The 21,297-nt window shown below is 33.3% G+C and overlaps 1 protein-coding gene across 1 annotated transcript in view; it reads left to right on the forward strand.

The window, feature by feature from the left end:
• LOC129216704 (cell adhesion molecule Dscam2-like) overlaps positions 1-21,297 on the forward strand; it is a 183,522-nt gene that overhangs the window by 25,939 nt on the left and 136,286 nt on the right. Inside the window, 1 exon segment of the mRNA XM_054850921.1 lies at positions 910-1,206. Coding sequence (XP_054706896.1) covers positions 910-1,206 — 297 coding nt within the window.

Genomic DNA, 21,297 nt, shown 5'->3' on the forward strand with positions numbered 1-21,297 from the left:
GCTTTTTTTTTGTAACTTATTTTGCTTTTAATATGTACCCTTCCCCCCCTCAAAAATCAGATAAGTGGCCTTTACAAAGCGGTTTCTATTAACATCTCCGTTTTTTCTTTACCAAGGCTAAATGATAAAGAAAAAAAAAATCCAAAAAAATTGCTGATTTTAAATCGTTAATTACGTGTTTCATAAAGCAGTAGATAATACAAAAAATTTCTACAAGCAAAAAATTTCTTAAGCTCAAATTGGATAAAAACTTTTAATAACAAAAGCATAATGAATTTCTATGAGTTTATCCAACGAACGCAAACTGCTCGTAAAACCAACAGGTTAACAGTCAAATGACTTCCTCCCACCCCCACCTATTTAAAAACAAATTAATGTCGGTATTTGCATTGAAAAAATCATTGCTTGTAACGCCGAAACACGTGTCTGCAGTAATCTGCAATTTGTGATTTTTGACGTTGTTATTTCTTACTTTACTTTATCTTATCTTAATGTTTATTTGTTTGGCAAATATCATTGACATCTATTGATGGAATTGGTACCATTTAAAGAAATTAAATGAAAAAATGCAAACTGAAATCTAAAAATAAATTGCATACATATATCTCGAAGTTTTAAGAAGTCTCTTTTCCTTGAAGAAAAGTTTTAAATTTCCTCCATTAAGCAAAAGCTTTTTTTTTTTTTTTTTTTTTTTTGTGGCTGCTATAAAATATGTTTCAAAACAGTTTATGTTTGAAATTGAAACGTTAATCACAATTTTTGCATCTGTATTTATAATCATATGTTATGATACTTATAACTGTGCCGTAAAATATTTTCCCCGATATTTTTGATCATAGCTTTAGAATTATGGATGAATTATACCGAGACAGAGATTTTAATTTTTAAGATTTGCATCCTTTATTGCAGCTTCTTCGGGCGTACCTGTCTTGCACCCCCTTCACATTCCATCTGATCTAGGTCTTGGCGACGGCCTGGACATCACTTGCAGCTTAAAGCGGGGTGATTCCCCAGCCACCTTCGAGTGGACCCTGAATGGCCGGCCACTCAGGGATTCCACCCAAGGCCAGGTGAGGATCAACACCTCCGACCGGCGGTCCGTATGCATTATCGCAAAAATTGGACCCGATCACGTTGGGAACTACACTTGCACCGCCAGAAACAACCAGGGCATGGACCGCGTATACGCCATGCTCAATGTGGAAGGTAAAAATTTCCTGTATGCAAGATTTTTTTTCGTAGTTTTTATTACTTTTTAATGAAAGCTCTTGATCATCCAGATACTCATTAAGGATATAGCAAGATGTGTTTGAAAAATGGTACTCTTTTCTTAAATTAGAACCTGTTCCTAGTTATTTAGTGCTTTTAATGAACTCCAAATTTACGCAATCGTACCTTTTGTTGAAGTTGACTGAAAAAAAGCTGTAAATAGTTGTTTTTTATTTATTCTTCTCTATCATTTTATTTACCGTTGTCACTGTTGTTAAAGACGTTTTCATTCATCAAATTCGTTATCACCGTCTATCGCTATATTTGTCATGACTGTTCCTTATTATAAGTTTTCTGTGCCATAAATTAATACTCGTTTTTCTTAATTCTTACTAATCATATTTTAAAAAGTACATTGCATTTTATTTGCTTAAATTCTTAGGTTAATTTATGCAGTATACTAAGTACACCTGATTTCTTGACTTGTATACTTTAAAATCCTTCTTTTTTTCTGTGAAACAAACTGTCGGTATTCGTTACAGACAACTGATTTTCATTGCTTATTAGTTAGTAAATTCGTTACAAGTATGTCATTTCTTACTAGTGCGTCATTACTTTCTAGCACAAATTAAAGGGTTGACCTGAGTTTGCTTTAAAGTGACTTTTAATTTTTTCCACCTGTATATTGTATGCCACACGTATCTGTAAAACAACTAATGTTTTAGTTCTTAAAAAAAAAAAAATCGTACGATTTTGAGTAATCATTAAAATTTCATCTTCGCACCATACGACGCGACTATAACAAGTGAGCGAACGAGAGAAAACTTTGTTGTGAGCAATACGGTAATTATATCATTTGTAGAATACTATAATAGCGTTTCACAGGAAAGTCCTCTCATCTACGTTGTAAATAAAGGAAACTAGTACTTCCAGACTGTGTTGCAAGTTACCGTTATTAATTAAAAATTTCCATCTATCACTACTACAGTATGTTTCAGAGAAAGTTGTTTGTAAGAAGTGGAGTAAAAAACAACAACAAGATAATATTTTCAAAACCGTATCGTTTGTTGAAATTTAATAAAGCAAAGTTGCAAATAGTTGTCTATATTTATTCGTCATCAACATTTTATTTACCAGTATCAATGTCATTGAGGTCGTTATCAGTTATCAATCTCGATGATTTTTGTATTTTTAAGCTGATTTCCTCAAATTTACGTATTTGTCAGAAAATATATTCATACAATATTCTTCTCAACTATCATTACTTTCGTAAAGCAACAAATGTTCCCTATAGATCCCACTAGGATATTTGTGAATTTCAAGATGAAAAACATTATTACAGTATCTGTTTAACTTTTGTTATTGATGTTGTTTATTCGTATGTTGTCACAGTGAGACTAAATTGTCTTTTGAAAAATCATTACATTACATAAAGTGAGAACGAATAGTTTCCAAGCATGTCAACAGATGGCAGATCAATCTCAGCAATATTGGAGACTCTAAATATAAAGGATTTCTAAATAACTCATGTACAGCAGTGATCGTATACTAGAAAGAGAAATTAATAACTTTGAATGTGGCACCTGTTCTTGAAGAGTTTACAATTTCCACCAAAATTTCTTTCTAGTCATTGGTGTATATTTGACATGAATCACCGGCTTCAAAATGTTTTGAATGTATCAGAAAATTCCGATATAGTTTGAAATAATAAAAATAATACGAAAATGGTCTGTAAAAGAAGTGTTTGCCATTAATTTGATAGAGTTGTAAGCGATATTGTCACCAAGACTGTTTTTAAATTTCTGAATATAATAAATGAATCTAGGTGTACACACTGCTTTGTTTTTGGAGTTATGGGACTTCTGTTTTTTGAAAAGACTTTCATAAAACCAGATACATTAGTTCCACTAAATATACTGAAATTACATCTATAGTGGCTGCAATTGTTTCAAAATAAAGTTTTATCTATCTACCTCCTGATTAAGTTCCATCTACTTTTTCGAAAATCATTTTTATTGACGATGTTCTACTGATTAATTGACAAAATTTTGATTGATAAAGTTAAATGCTGCAATTATGCCGTTGGGAAAAGATATACAAAAAATTGTTTTTAATTTATTGCGAACGGGTTTTTCTCGCAGCGGATTTGCAATGATGATCTTGGTTTTGTAAGTTTATTAACTAGAAAATGAATCTTTCTTTTTCAATTTTTGCTATTATTTTCCTGGGTGAGTTTGTGATAAGAGTAAAACATTCAGAAAATTCATTCGTTCTCATGTTATTTGAAACACTCTTCTCATTTCATTTTGCTTCGAGAATACTTTTTTGTTTTTCTTTTGCTCTTTTACTTTTTTGTATTTTTTTTTCTTATTGAATTAACATTTGAATGCTACTACACGAGTAAGAAACTGGTAACAAGTTACTTTGCTACAGTGAAGGAAAACGCTACATGATACGAAAATATGTTGATTAACTGCAACCATGTCTATCTCAACGCAAACGTTAGAGGCAAACCACTGTCATTTTCGGCAACGACAAAGCTTCTCTCAGTAGTCGGGATAATTTCTTCTTTCTTCTTAACAGTAAGTACTTCTGAATTCTTAGTAAATTTTTGTTAAAATGTGTTTGTTTACTGTTCATTTTATCAATTTAAAAATTTTAAAAAACAAAACCATAAGCTTATTGTATTGATTGCAATTAAAATTAGGGAGACACTGTAAAAGCAGTTTTTATTAGTAAGACCACATTTTGAACGTTTATAATAGTCCTCGCAATTCAGCCTTTAAACCTTTGCTTTTTTATTTTACTTAGTATGAAATTTCGAGTACACGTTTTAAACTCCGTTGCAAATCTGTAATAGAATGAAACGCAGTGTTAACCAAATAAATTGTTTATTTACAGTTTGTTTCCTATTTTGTAGATTTTTTTGCCAAAGATCATCAGATATTTGCAGATTTATATTTATGAGCTTAATTTTTAATCTTACATCGTATCATTTTTTATACAGTAGTCTTTAAAAAATCCGGACTACGGCGTGAAGAACTGAATGTTAAACGACGTCGATTTCGTTGAAACATGGAGTGCCAAAGGAACAACTGCATGTCACTTATGCAATGTGGAGCAATCGAGTGGATTTTGTCGATTTTTTATTTATGAAAAATATGTTCTGGGTTATCGGTTTGGAGTTTTGAGAGTGTATTTTTCCGATCCGAATTTGTGAGATTGTCTACTGCACTCTTTGTCTAATGTATTACTAACATTTTAACTATATTTTTGTATTACTCTTTTCTGTTATGCAGAATACGCCAAAATAATATTAATATTGTATAATATTCTTCAGTGGTTTGTCATTGCTAAAGTTCCTACTGACAAAGTATTTCTCACCTTGCAAATTTTATTGTGATCTTGAAGTGCTGTTTCGAACAAATAAATTATAATGTACTTTTTTATGGTGTTTATTTTGTTTTTGATGAGTTAAGAAAAATAATAAATTAGAGTTTTTGTTAGCAAAACACACACGCTTTGCTTATACGTTTGTGATTATTCGTCTAAAACAGCATGTATGAAAACAAGAAGTACACAAATACTTTACCTGTTTTTTGTTGTAGAAACTGCGTCATATCCTCATAAAGGCACAATTTTGTACCTCAGAGCCAGACTGAAGTAAGTCAAAAATTGTGTTTTTTCGTTTTTAGTGCATTGTATGTAGAAGTCGAATCCGCATCGAGCCATGTGAACGTAATTCTTTAAAAAAATCCTTTAAATTTTTTACCAGGATTAAAAGCGCGCGTGTCCAATCCTTTTCATGCGCCAGAATACAAATTTCCTCTCTCTTGTAAAATTACCATAATGTGTCTAAGGTCTATCTGACTCTGAGGTACAGAATTTATTTCCATATGTGTTTGTTTATTTATTAACTAGTGGTACCCGCACGGCTTTGCCCGTAGTAGAAAAATGAAAATGTCATTTGGTTCGCCTCCACATTTACAAATATTGGATGATGATTTTCTCACCGATTTGCTATATTCATTCGCTTGCCCATGTTAGGGCTCCACGTTATGATAATTTCGTAATTTATCATAACATGGAACCGTATACCATGTTGTGATAATTTGCTCATTAAATTTTTTTTAAATTGGAATAGAAAAAGAATGAAATCGAATTTTCGTAAAATCTCTTCGAGATGCACTTTCCCATGCTACAAACTAACTTTGTGCCAAATTTCATGAAAATCGAACGGTTTAGACGCTATGCGCGTCACAGAAATCCAGACAGACTTTCAGCTTCATTATTAATAGAGAAGAGAAGAGGTTTTTGTACACATTCAAAGGAAACGAAATATATCTAGTTGTCATTTTCATTCCAATTTGTATTAATGAAACTTACAACTCCTTTCACTTTATGTATCCTTGATACACATAGAATAGTAGTTTTACTTTTTTTAATTGAACATTATTTGACGGAAAATAACTAAACATGTTTGCAAAATCAGTTTATAATGAGTTCTTTATAGAATATGGTATAAATAATTTATTTCAAACTGCGCAGTAAAAGTCAATTGTACGCGATATTGAGGGATATGTTGAGAAACGTGACTGACGCATCTTCACTAACGATAGTTCAATGTATATGCTTGAAATAAAGAATTTTGTTGCTGATCTTGCAATTATATGTACATATACTATTACCAACTATAAAAAAACTCGTAAGATTTCGGCTATTTCAAGTGTTTTCCACAATCTGAGCAAAATTATGTTTATTTTTCATTTTTTCTCTCACTTCTATTCCGGTCCTAGGATAATATTTAACTACATAAAATATTCTTTGTACAAGTTCAACGTTTGAGCTCACGGAGAAATTCATTAGCATTTGCGATCTGCAGTTCATTCATTTCACCAGCATTTAAATGATCAAATTTTTAAGGTGTATCAAAACTGTTTGAATTAACCGTTTTAACTTACTGATTTACTGGAATCATAAGTAGTGGTCGCTAATAACAAAAAATTTGGACGTCAAATGTGATAATATTAAATTGTTTGTTTAAGTCTGAAATATATGAGCTAAAGTCGATTAATATTTAATACTTTTATCTTTCTTAAATCTCACCATGATACATAATTCTGATAAACAAGAAGTAAAATAATTACTTGGGCGTGGATGTAAAAAAAAAAGTTATTCTTAAAAACGTACCGACCGATGACCGAGGTTCTTTGTTAGCCCTGAAAGTAATTTTGTTATAAGCTATGTGTTTGTAATTTAGATTTTCTTACTTCTATTAACATGGAGGAAAAAATGGTTACTTCCCAGCTTTATTGTTTGCAATGGATATTTAAAATGTTTTGTTACCTTTCCTGAACAGAAGAGGAAATCACTTTAACTAATCAATCACTGTCTCACGGTATTAATCATTAATTACGATCTCGAAAAGTTATATATAATGATTTTGCGAAATCTTTAACCGTATTATTGCGTAAGCAGACGATAAAATCCACCATTAAAGCAATCAATTAAATTTGAGTTAATGTCGGCATTCTTGACACGAATATTTGCAACCTCTTTTACGTTTTACTTAGTTTAATTCTGTGAAGTTTACATTTTGTTAAACCATACTTATCAGTTTTCAGAGGGTCTCAGAATTAAAAAAAATTCCATCTAAAGGACACAGAAGACACCAAAAATAATGAATTTGTATGGAGGACTCTTGTTGCACGGAGAAAGCATAATAATGTTCAACGGAGAACGTTTCGATAATTTCTTTATGAGGAACCAATTATAATACTTAATAGATAATAATATTTCATAATACTAATACTTTATACTAGTAATTTGATATAATACTTTATAGTAAAAAATATTGTTAAGTAATCGCTCTTTCTTCAAACATTTCTAAGTTTTCTAATTATGGTAAAAATAAATAAATAAAACTGCCGTTCTATTTTTTGGTGAAATCTTCTAACAAGTTTCACCTTTCGCAGTTTTCCCAATTTTGATGCACGTCTTGAAATCTTGACTGTTCCTTCTCCTTTTTTCTCTGTTTTTTTATTTTTATTTATTTATTTTTTTATTTTAATTGAAAACAAATAAAATCATCACTTGCAATATCACATGGAGCCGTACAAATATCTACTTTTTGGAGATGATAAGAACTCGTACCAAGTTTTACTCGATCCACTAAAGCCGATAAAGCCAAAAACCATACAAATTCAGATTTATCTATACGGGTGTACGCTGTATATTAAATACATTTATGCAAAATGACGCTAACAATTGCTGAGAATACTTCAAATCCTTTATGTTGCGCAACATTCGTATTAATGAATACCAAATATTTCTTGAAAAATGTGAGGTCCTGATATTATTCCTCTAGGTATCAAGATATGCTTAGAAAACATCACGCCATCATGCTGCTATTGGAGTTGATTCAGAACTTGGTGCTCTGTTCATTCATCATCACAGCTAAAGGTAAGAAGTTCTTGAGTATTGGTGTGACGACATTCGGGTGACGTATCTTGCTTTATGAGCTTAAAATTTAAGTGTGCTGCTGTTGCCTAATATGTTACAGTTATGACTATTGTCCCAATAGAGGCGGCCTCAATATTCCATCTTCGTTATTGCGCAAGCAAGACATTATTGTCGTCCCGATCCTGAACGTCATTTTTAAAACCAGGATAAATTTAGCTTATGTCAAGCGATCGGAAACATGACTATGCAGCTCAATCTCTTTGGTCAAGAGGGACAATTGCGTACGTATACAATTGGCTCTCTGTTTAACGACGCTCTATTTAAAGACGACTTTTCACGGCCTCGGATGCTCCACATTAGTTTTAGAAGCATTCTATTTAAGGACGCATGCTACTTAAGGACGTTTTTTTGTGGTCCCTTGAAAGTCGTTAAACAGAGGGTTGCCCTTTATTTCGGGGAATTTTAAGCCTTAGATTCTAATTTTTACATATTCGAATATAAGGAGAAATTATGTATCATTATATAAAGTGTCAACTTGATAATAAAATATTAAAAAAAAGCATGTATGTGTAGAAAGAGTGCCCATAGAGCCACACCCGCAACACGTACAGATCAATATTCTTCAAGTACAAAAAATCTTAAAAGAACTTAGAAACTGATAAAGTTGTTCCAGGTACTGTATACGAAAACGATTCACTGAGCAAACACTCGAGTCTTAATAGCTAACAGTGTACAGTTTTGTCACTGAAGTAATCAGTATTAAACCAACATTCCTCTTTATTGTACTATACAATGCACTTCACGGCATAATTCCAATTCATCGATGTGTCTTTCAGGTCAATCTGAATCTCCCATTTTACATGCACTCTCAATCCCACGCGACTTGAACCTCGGCGACAACGTTGACATCATATGCAGTCTGAAGCGGGGTCGTCTACCTGTGCACTTCGAATGGATATTGAACGGACGTCCACCAGCCCGGAGATCTGCTAGTCCCTCCCCGAAACGATCCGTCTACGTTATCGACAGTCTGACGGCAGAAGATGTTGGAAACTATACGTGCGTCGTCTCAAACGCTGATGGGACTGACAGAGTCAGCGATACCTTGCATGTGGAAGGTAAATCGTTTGAAAATGACACAATGAAATCGAACGTAAACCGTTTGGAAATTCAATTAAAATTAATATCCCACCATTGATGCAATCGGCTGATACCTTAAAAAAATTGAATAGATGTTAGATTATCAATCACCAATGGTAATTACATAACAACCTGGACTGACAGACGAGCAGTGATATGTTTAATGGTTAAACTATTGGTCAAATAATTTAACCATTATGAGAGTAACCAGTAATTCTTCTCGATAAATGGTAAAACTGACGTCTTGCCTGAAATAGTATTTGAAATGTTAATGTTTTTTTTCTGTGTTCTTGGTGTCATTTGAATTTTTTTCAGTAGAATTTTCCACTTTATCTATCTCGTGAATTTTTCATGTTACATTCTTCCTTCCGCTTGGTTATTCCGGGGGAAAAATCATTCACTTGATTTAATATACAGCGAAATTTTACTCTACCGTACTACCCCGAAATTCTGAAATGCAACAAAGATACATATGAAATCTTAGGAAAACATAAAAACGTCAGCAATCATTTTAACACATGAGTACAAGATTGTTTTTAATAAAGAACGACGAAACTTCTTTTTTTATATTTTGGTGATATTTGACACTGAAATAAATGTTCATTCTTGCTCTCAATGATATCTGTTTCACTAATTGTTCTTGTTAAGGAAAAACACCCTCAATACTCACTTTTCTTATTTTGATTTTAAAATTTCACTCATTAAAGCAATTGAGATAATTCGTAACAGTAGTATGGTAGTACCGAATTTAAAGCACATAATGTTCAAAAGGTTAAGGGAATTTTAAGTTCGTTTTATCACGTCACTCGTATTCTTATTTAATGAATTCAATTAACGATACAGAAACCTGATTTATCTTCAGATGAAATCATTCGTGAGTATCATTTTAAATTTTTGCGTACAGCATTGTACTTTTAACATGACATAAAACATGCTTCAGCCAAAGTAACATACAATTTTCAACGATGTGAAATAAAATGCAGTTGAAAAAAAAAATATTTTCTTAACGCGTTATTGGGTCAGTTCATTCGATTAGGTACTTTATACTTACACTCTAAAAACTAGATTGTAAAAATGAGTGGTTAAAGTTTTCCAGTTTTAGTTAATTGTGTAAGTGAAAAGTGAACTTAACTTAAGTGGAATGCAGAAAACTTTTGTCATTTTGTAGCTGAAAAAGAAGGTGTTGAATGTTAAATTACATTTCAATTTTTATTACTTTGCATATTCAACCAAGCAGTTAGCTTAAAGTTATTCATTTTACTGTTCATGTTTAGATTATATTTTACAATTATTTTAACCACAACATTATGCTTTTTTTCTTTTTCAATGACTTTTTCAATACGAAACTGATCTTTAATATTTTTTGCCAACGTGCTTTTTCTTATAGATGCTCTACTTATATATGTTTGTTAGTTCTTCAGAAATCACCATTATTGAGATTCAAGATTAGTTATTACTGGGAATTTGTCCCTATATCATCGTTTAATATGTAGTATTATAGTTTTTGGCTGAATGGTGTTCTATTAACCCTGTAATAATCACCCCTACGTTGTGGGTTTAGAAACCAGTTCTCATCGGCTCTGCATATTATCGTGGTTGTCTTTTCCTCAAAATACTTTGCTCCGGATGCAAATTGCAGAGCATTTATGGGATAAGAAATTCTTTTCAATATCTCATATACGTAGGACAGTTGCAACTGTGGGAGTCTCTTCCTTCCTCACTCTAAGTAATTTTAAATGTAAGAAAATACCGTTTTTAAAAATAACGCAAACTAACTGCAACCGAATGATCTCCTCTCTATCAAGTGGCGCCGCTCTCGTTCTTTTCCATCAACTACAAAGCTTGTACGAACTAGACTGCATTCATCTGAGTCAACGGTAAGTTAATATCTCTCCTAATGTTTTTGTTTTGCTTAAAAATTCCATTCTTTTATGTGAACGTTCCACGACAAATGTAGTTTTCTCTGTTCATGTAAATGAAACGATCCTTAGTTGCGTGATAGCTCAGCACATGAAGTGTACTGAGGAAATTATTAAAAAAAAATATTTGTTCCTGAATGGTGTGTTATAAGTTTTTGGTCTCATACTCTGACTACCACTTAAAATTAATTGATATGACAATCTCCCTCCCCCCTCGAATAACTTCTATTGAGATCAACAGCTATAAGCTTATCCTTGCAAAAACTACGATGAATGACTTTTGTGACTAGAATTATTTAGCTTATAATGCTGTCTAATTTCTTTCGTAATAATACGTAAGTGTGATGCTACAAAAATATTTTAATGTATCTTATTGTCATTTTTAGACTGAACACTGCTGATTTTGAAGACCTATATTTAGTTCTTTCTTTACCATAATGTTCCTATTCAATATCGTTGATTATCATATTGTCAACTATTTCAAGATTTATCAGCCAAAATCTTAAATTTGGCTGCTTTGGTTGAGAAAACTCATATAAACTGCAAAAGAATTAAAACAAAAAAAAAGAAAAATCTTTTGAAAACCCAAAAGAACTTTTACTTAGTTAAAACCTTTTTATTTCTGCAGTTTATGGTACTTTTTATGGTACTTTCTGTTTTTTTTTTTTTTTTTTTTTTGCAACTCATCCTTGAGCCAGCTCAAAGACCGTTAATTTTATGGGATATGTTTTGAAGTAATAAATACTTGAATATTTTCCGTAGAAATAATGTTTTTGGGATATGATAATTCCGAGAAAAAATATTTATTTCATCGCTTAGGAATCACAGTTGAGCGAGATCTAGTTTTATGTAATCTAGTGTTAAAAGTGGCATTACATTCGAAGAAATGTTTTGTAAAATTACTGATATTAAACTGACAGCACGGTTGTTGTAAAAAAAAAAAAAGCAGAAAGTACACTCTACTGCCATTGTACTACTACTACATACTACGGTTTTGAAGCATAAATGTGTACTAGGGGGCTAGTTGAAAACTGATATAACTATAGAAATGTACAGTATTGTTTCTACGATTTTCCTCTACAACCCCAGTTGCACCCCCACTAAGTTCAGGGGCTTTTTTTAAAGGTTAAATAAGTTTTACTTCGACTTTTTATATGATTTAATTCTTAGTAAATTTTTAACAGGATTAGTTTTTTTCTTTAAGTTCATATCATAATTAAATTTCTTTTGTACGAAAATTATTTCTTCATGCTATTAAAATAATTTCAATTATTTCATAGGTGTCGAAAAGAATCAAGAATGGAACTCATTGATTCGATATGCCTCCTGAGTGTACTGATGTTCTTCGAACTAAGCTTAATCTTCGGGTTAGGAAATGGTAAGAGCTGATAGAAGTCCTTTTACCAAATTTTCTGTCACGTTTGACTAATATGCACGTTTTGGCGCAGAAAAGATTTCCTATTTTACTTCGTAAATTTTCCAATGAGCTTAATGTGTGTGCGTGTGTTTAAATGCGTTTAAGGGGAAAAAAAGGCTTTTTCCATCACGTTTGACTAATACGCATTAACGTTTTGGCGCCAAAAAGATTTCCTTTCTTATTTTAACATTTTTTCCAGCTGAGCTTAATGTGTGTGAGAGTGTGATTAAATATGTTTAAGTTAAAACTAGAGTAAAATCTTAAAAATTATTTTTAATCGTTTCAATTTTTTTCCTCATTATTCGTTAAAAGAAAACGTTTTGAAAAAGATTTCTCACTGTTTTGCCTTCATAACCATGAATTTTAATAGATCTTTTGATATGATGCGAATTAAATCCAATAATATAAGAACTTTCTTACCTGAATATTGTTTTGTAAGACGATAGAAAAAGCAGGAAAATTTAATTTTTATTTAGCTACACAATAAAAATTCGAAGGATCGAGAATCAGGTTACTTAGTGTCGGGTTTCACATTCGGCCTATACCATGCCAGGTCCAAAAGCTAAAGAAACAAAGTTTGGCACGGTCTAATGTAGCACTTGATAGATTATTAACTTGCTCCATGTATTCAATATAATGCAACAAAATTTTACTTTGCACTCATACCCGGTGACTGCGAAAGTTTTAAAATCTTTGGAGCCAGTAAAAGTTTTAGGAACCAGACAAGTTATTTCTCAGAATTTAGAAGAAAATTTATTGTAACATGGCTTTTTAAAGATTCTTGTTATTAAAGAACTAATAACCAAGATGTTTTCTTTTAGTCGCCCGGAATTTTTTGGACCCTGTTTAGACCACTATTCCCTGCCGTTAATGAAACAGTACTGCAGAATATTTATTCAGAAACAAAAATATAAAAAAAAGTAAAATTTTATTTGAATCTTTGTTTGAAAGGTTTTAGGGGGGCCAAGAGCAGTTTTTGTTTTTTTGATAGAAAAGCTGTATTACCTAAAAAGTGTTATATATATATATATATATATATATATATATATATATATATATATAAACCAAATGCATTTCCTTAAATAAATAAATAAAATGAACCGGATTCAATAACAAACGCATAACATTTTTATACAAGGTTCAGGTCATGGTAAGAATGGTTGTTACATCGTACAGTTTTAATATTTGTGAAAAATCTCCATGTCGGGGAAAAAAGCGATTCTCGTTCATGTTTATTTTGTATAGGTCAAATGGAGGCTCCAATCTTGCACCCAATCCTCATTCCGGGAGATTTGGGTCTGGGCGATAGTCTGGACTTTGTCTGCAGTCTCAAGAGAGGGAGGCTTCCCGTCCGATTTGACTGGACACTTAATGGACGCCCGCCTCCCAGAATTTCCGCCAGTCCTTCCCCGAAAAGGTCTGTCTATGCCATTGACGTGCTCTCTGCAGACGATGTCGGCAACTATACCTGCGTTGCTTCCAATGCGGACGGGGTGGACAGAGTCAGTGTCAGCCTACATGTCGAAGGTAACTTATATTGAGCTAAATTCAAACTGCCAGCGACGTTGGAAAGATACCTTGTTGCTGTTGCTACTGTGTATTAGATTCTTGCTACTGTTTTCACAGTACTAACGACATCAATCGAGAACTCAAGCCGTGACTCTGGGGTCTAACAAAATGAATGAAATTATTGCTGAAAATGCAAACACCAGCAAATGAACTAGTGATCAGCAGCATGACGGTCTAATAATTTGTTTACATAACTACTAATAATTTTTTATAGATTTTCATTGGATGTAAGTTGGCGGTAGCGACAGAAGTTTGATTATTTTTAAACCGTAAAAACGTTTCCCAACGCCGACGAAGGTATCTAGCACCCGTGTAGAGTGAGACATTGTGATTTTGTCGCCTTTGATGCCGTTGTGAAGCCAGTGTTAACAACCTTGAGGTCTTCTACAACACCGCATGTTTGTTTTAGTTATTGAGTTTGCTGTTGTGCGTGCTTTTGTACTTGGATTCTCTGCGTGAGTTTAATTGCAAAACTAAATCTTTCAAAGCTGATGATTTTTTTTATCTCATTTCAAGAGAGTATTAGATGTTGTATGTTCCTTGTACGTTGGCAAACTGCAAATATAAACATAACTTTGTAACCGTAGGTGCAAGATCTTTCGTTTGAAGATAGTATCGTACTGAAGAAAATGTTTTTTTTTTCTAGAATTAAAAATTGAAAAGGAAAAGCAAGAACTGAGCTTGGTTAAACTATGTAAAGTAGCGATATTTGTCGTAAACTCTTATAAACCAGCATATAACGCAATCTGCCTACTTGAATACTGCTCTTGTACAACTTGATGAAATCTATGCGCCCTTACTCAACTCTTACCCCGAACCCCATGCGCTCAATCTACTCGCTTTACCTTAATGTTTAAGGTTTTGTGCTTCACCTGAGCGCGCGTGGTGTAAGAAGAAAGAGCTCAAAATATGTTCAATAGTTCGGTCTTACCTCACATTTTGCGTCCATGTTAGTAACTCAATATAAGACCAGATGCTTTACTCATAGGTTTAACCAATAACAACAGGGTTTTGCTTACGATTTTCATTTTCTGATTGTCTTTTTAGTTCTGCTGAAACATGAAATGAGGTACCATGTAATAGGTAAAAATTTTCTACGAAAACAAAAGTTTTTGAATACATTCAACTCTTGTTATCGTGTTTGTGCACAACTTCAGTTTAATCACTTTGCGATCTTGTAAGTTACACTCCATAAGAAACAACTGTTTTATGCGTTGAAAACAATGTGTAAAGTGTTATATTTCCTTAATTTCTGATCTTTATATAAGCTCCTTAATAACACTGGTACTGTGGTAGCTTAGAAAATCGGACTGTTTTCATAACACTTCCCGACTTGTTTGATCATAATTCTCATGCCGTTGTTTTTCAATGTGGGGCCCTCCTTAGTCACATATGATACAACTTAAGTGGTTTTGTGAAAGTTTTTTCGATACTTTTGCAGAAATGGGTTGAAACCATGGTGTAAACATAAGAGCTTCTTATTTATAAACTCTCAAACCATCTTGCAATTTTAAGAGAACTGTTTGCAATTCTAAAAGCATTGCAATGTCACAGTTCACTCGTAATTCCTCCAAGCTCACAAAGCCAATGACATAAGTTTTCAATCTCGTTTCGATGGATAGTTACATTAGAGCTATACTAGCGCATAGTGATGAGTTACTCTTCCTTTTTATGACCTTCATAACTTTTGATCTTGAGCTATATAATGAATAAGAAAAGCATCTTAATCAGAGTCTTTCTAATATTTTTAACCAATATCCTTTTTATAAATAGAATGGAGTGATCACCTCAGGGCTTTTCTTACTCAGTTGATGGTGCAATGGAATTCAGTCCACCTGTTTATTCAATGTGTATCGTGTGTAGACATGATAACGAAAAGCCCGCCTTATCAACCAAGCGTAAACAGCATAGTATAACTTCTTGGTATGTAGCTGATGCCGAAAGTTTCAGTCGTTTTATAATTCAAAATATAAAATTCAGAACAATCACGCACATTGACAGTTAAAATTGGCAGTGAAAAAATGCCGATTTCTCTGATTTAATTGCATTTAATAAATGTAAACATTTGATTTTGTTTTATGATTGTTTTACCAATGTGAATGAGATCCACATGAAAAGCTATATAGTACAGCCTATAATGGATCGCCAAAACACGGATCAAAATAACATTTCTGGAGACACTTTTTTGTAACTGCGACTGTGTGTTCTCTTCTCCAGCAAGTGGCGCCGCTACTGGCAGTTTTTGGAAAAACTGAAGCTGCTCTTAGTTCTGTTTGTGTTCGTCGTCTAATGAAACGGTAAGTCCATAGTGCATTAAACATTGTTTTTTCCTAACGCACTACTAAATTATTCGTTGCTTAAAATAATAAGATGTAAATTAATATTTTATTCGGCTTGGAATATTTGCTTAAAACATTTTTATTTCTGACCGTAGAATAAAAGTTTTTGTGAGCGATTATTTATTGGTTGAATTAGAAATACTGCTTAAGCTTCCGATACATTGATTCACGTGAACGGATACACTGTAGCAAGAGAAGAATAAACCCCTGTTAAATTGAGAAAGAAATGATACATTTTGCAACAAAACGCTAATATTTGCGCACTTTATCCTTCTTTGTTCGATGTTCATAACCACTTTATTACTAGAAGAGTATTTAGTATACTTCTTACAGAGTTGTATACCATAACTGTCATGGAATAATACTGAATAACGAAGCTTGCGGCGTGTCATATAAATTTGCATAACAAAATCGACTCTTCTCGACTTATGCAAAGTGTGACACAACTAACTTATATTCATGAATCAATGTTTAGTTATTCCTGTTTATAATTTCTCAAAACGTAAAAAATTTATTTTACGTTTAGCTTTTTAGAAAGCTTAATAATTTTTTTAGCATCTAAATTTAAACATGCATTGAACTGCAGTGCATTAAAAGCAAAGAACACATCCAATGTATGTGCACAAATGTTCTCAAAATAAGTTCATCTCGTGTGCATTTACTACTTAAATGATTCTAGATGGTTTATAATTATGATTCTAAAAGCCTTACAGATGTTTTAGAAATAGTTAGCAAAACATTAAAAAAAAAAAAAAAGGAAATGCCTTAAGAATCAGTGAATTAAAAAGAAAATAAATGCTAAAGAGAGCTTTCCGTTAAATAAAAATCAAGATTTAACTTTAATATTTACCAATTAAAATTTTCCGTAAATAAATAAATTTTCAGAAATAAAAATGTAAAAAAAAAATAATCTTGCGGTTGCATCACCGTCGCTGAAATAAAATTGCATGAACGTTTGTGTTATTAAAGAACATAAAAAATATATTGAATTTTTTTTTTTTTGTGATTTACTTAAATCTCGGTTAAAGAATGTTTCTTTTTCTCTATCGCTCGGTTAAAGAATGTTTCTTTTTCGATATGGAATAAAAGCTCCCAAATAAAAAAAATATTTTCTTAGACTTACAGTATATGTTATATTCTCTATTATTCTTTAAAACAGTACAATTTTCTCTAACATTTCTTTCTCTCTCTCTGTTTATATATTTTCCTTTCAATTACAAATGTAAATATCTCGTAGATAATCCTGCAATAGCTGCATACGCTTTATCCTGTAAAGTACAGAATGAAATGTCCTCTCATCAGATATTTTCTAGAAATATGTCTGGTTTTCTTCTTAACCCGAATCTTCATGGTAATAAAAGGTAAGAATATTTAAAGTATTTTTCTACATACAGCACAATGGGTGTTTTGCTCGAGAAATAGTACTTTTATAACAATTGTTCTTTCCACACTAGTTTTTTTTTCATGAAGCAAGCTAAATGATTAATACACTAGTATACTGTAAAAATAATTATTTTCGGAGGCTTTAATTGTCGCAATTTTCACGGGTCCGTCATAATCACGATATTTTTTCTCCCAACTTTCGACCCTGTTCATATAAAAATCGTGAAATTTTCAGATCGCAAAATCACCGGTATAATCCTATTTGCGAAAATTACGTCTCGCGAAAATATGTGCTTTTAGAGTAAAACAAATTTAATGTCATATTTGATGTGCGCTACTCAATGCACCGATTCCTGAGAAAAACTATCCGTATCTAAAAGTGAGACATTGATTTAATCGTTCCAAAACTTTCTCATGTTTGTATCAGTATTTTGTTTGACGTATAGTGTACAGAAAAGATTTTGGAAGCAAAAAGAAAATAAATTATTTTAATGGGTAAAAACCGATATACATAAGTTTGAATACATTTTCATACAGAAACTTTAAGTGCGAATTTTTTATCTTGCATTTCTTCTGAATATGACACACACGCACACACACACACATACACAAAGAAAGAAGGAAAGAAAGAAGGCAAGAAAGAAAGAAAGAAAAAAAATAGGTTTTCTAGAATTAAAAAATGTAACGGAAGACCGCCTATATTGGACCCCCGAAGAACAAGAGGCTCGTGTCACTTAATTTGAAGCAAAACAAAAACAAACGAGCTGATGTGTGCATCACATGACTTCCTTTTACTCCAATTTTAATGTCATTTTCCCATTATTGGCAATTTAAATGATATTCAATAGTTTACTCTCTAAATAACACCACCAGTGGCCAAATAGAACCATATTAAGAAAAAGAATCGCCAAATTTGTCGCCAACTTGGCGACCAAAAGCCTGGCGATATATCACCAAGTGTCCGCCAAATTATAACATCACTTGAGTATATATAGAAATTAACAATGATTTCCACCCAAAAAAGGGGCAAAAGGCCCTTTTAAAAACACCCGAATGGAGTCAAAAGGGTAGGTGCAAAACAAGACCCCACTAGTTGTCTACGTACCAAATTTCAATTATCTAGGACATACCGTTCTTGAGTTATGCGACGTACATAAGCACATATGTACATACGGACGTCACGAGAAAAGTCGTTGTAATTAACTCGGGGAATGTCAAAACGGATATTTCAGGTGTTTATACGTTCTTAGGCACTTTTCGGTTGAAAAAAAAACTCCACATTAATTCGGGGGTGAGCAAAATGGAAATTAAGGCCGAATTTTGAGTGAAATTTTTTTTCGCGAATACAATACTTCCTTTTAGTAAAAGGGAGTAAAAATAGGGCATCCGAAGCCAAATTTAATTAGGAACCGCCATAGGTACTTAGGGGAAGACCGCCTATATTGGACCACTGCTTGGACCGGGGGCTTAAAATCTAGCGCAGAGTTCTGTGCTACACTTTACCGGTGGAAATACAAAGATTTGTGTCTGAATCCTATGGGGATGAAGTTTCGTCACATTTTGATCTGCATAGCTTGAGTTACGATGTGATTTGTGTTGAAAACGTGTTCGATCTTATTTTGAGAACTTGTATCTAGTAGAATAATATTTAAATTTGTGAACGGAGAAAATTGCTTTTATAGTATCCTAAACAGTATTTAATGGAGATTACAGCAATGTATTTATATGCACTATTGGGAAACTTAGTGACAAGGTATAAATAAAAGAATAAAAAATGGTGTGTTTTTCTTTATTGGACCGAAAATATTTTCCTATATTGAACCGGTATTTATACTACAATTGCTAAGGAACAATTACGTTTTTTGGAGTAGTTAAGAATAGATAATTATTAAAGAAACAGAACGAAATATATAGTTAGTAGGGAGGATGTGCCTTTATTATAAGTACAAAATAATACAGAATACGCATAAATGAAGTAAAAACTTAAAAATAAAAAAATAATCCTACTTAGATGATTTTCATACAACAACAAAAAAATGATCTAGGTCAGAAAGTTAGAGACATGAGTACTTGAATATGATGTATGACTACCAGGGACACTGATGCACAATTTACATCTGTTTTCCATATTCCCCACTAATTATTGAGGAGTGCGTGGGGGGTGTTTTCTCACTCCTCTTTCAATGCGGATTTAAGTTCTTGTACTGTTCTGGGAAGGACGGTCTTTCGCGCATCACGTCTGCAAAGAGACTCCCAGGCAATTTCAATTGGATTTAAGTCGGAAAAGTAAGCAGGCCACTGCATGCGGAGAATGTTTTCACTTTGCAGTGTGCCTCACACTTCAATGCTCCAGTGTGGTCGTGTATCGTCGTCCGTAAGGAGAAAGTCTGGACCTATAGCCCCCCTAAAAAGACGAACATGGTCCAGCGTAACATCTCTGCAAAACATTTGCGACGTATCGCTTTCTTATTCTAAAATGTGAAGCGGTGTTCTGCCATTGTGCATGATGCCTACCCACACCATGACGCCTGGATCGTACCGATCACGTTCACAAACAAATTTTTGTGCATAAAGTGTTTCACGCTCTCTCCACAGTATTTGTTGACCAGAATCACTTGTCACACTGAAACGAGATTCATCAGAGAACATCACTCTAGATCAATTTTGATGATCCCACCAACATGTTCCTTACACCGGCGTAATCTCTCCCGACGATGGCGTGGTTGAACTTGGATGTAACGTACGGGCTTCCGTGCATACAAACCGACATTATTTACTCGCCGTGAGATGGTTCTTGCAGAAACATGCGTACCGGTAACGGTTGTTAGATTTGCTGCTATCTGTCCAAAAGTGAAATTTCTGTTCCTTTTTGACACGAGGACTACATAGCGATCCTCTGAAGGTGTGGTGCTCCTACCACGACCCCTGGCATGCTTTTTCAAAACATTTCCACCTTCAGCAGCCGTCTTTAATCGGGGAGATGGCACTTTTTATACACCCATTGCAGCAGCCACAGTGGTGACACTTTGACCTGCTTCCAGTCGTCCAACCACGATCGTAGATACTCAAATGATGTCTTGCTGACATTTTACTCTTAAGTATTTCAAGAACCAAACAGAATTTCAGAGAAAAACCATTTTTAACATCCAGCACTCTTTTTGTCAAAAACCAAACAGCGTGAATTTTCGTACGAATCTTGAGCGTGTATGTACTGTCTTTTATACAGATAACGAGTCTTGGTCTACCAAGCCACCTGAACTTGAATTTGTTTCCATTGGCCACGGGGTTGAGGTACAAATTTGCATAAATCAATTGTTCCTTAGCAATTGTCAAGCAGTGTAGTTATTCAATGTAAAATTTAGGCATATGTTTGCAAAGAAATCTAAAGACTAAATTACATTTCACAACTCTTTTACACTGTTAAAAATTTTCCTGAAATTTTACAGTAAAAAGTAATGCACACACACGCGCACGCAGTTAACTGTTTCAATTCGATAAATATTCCTCACAAAAAATCAATGGCATGGATAATATTCATTCACACTTGGTGTTAATTTTCGTGATTCTGAACTGCCGTTTTTCATTACCGTCATTTGCAGGTCAGATGGAACCTCCTATCTTACATCCAATTTTCATCCCGAGTGACTTGGGCCTAGGAGACAACCTGGACATCGTGTGCAATCTGAAACGTGGTCGTTCTCCCGTTCATTTCGAATGGACGTTGAATGGACGTCCACCCCCGCGCACATCAGCCAGTCCATTTCCGAAGCGTTCCATTTATGTCATCGAAAGTCTTACTGCAGACGACGTCGGCAATTACACGTGCACATCTTCCAACGCGGATGGGGTGGACCGAGTC

The sequence above is a fragment of the Uloborus diversus genome, chromosome 2 (genome assembly GCF_026930045.1).
Source record: "Uloborus diversus isolate 005 chromosome 2, Udiv.v.3.1, whole genome shotgun sequence".
In the NCBI taxonomy this organism is placed as follows: Eukaryota; Metazoa; Arthropoda; class Arachnida; order Araneae; family Uloboridae; genus Uloborus; species Uloborus diversus.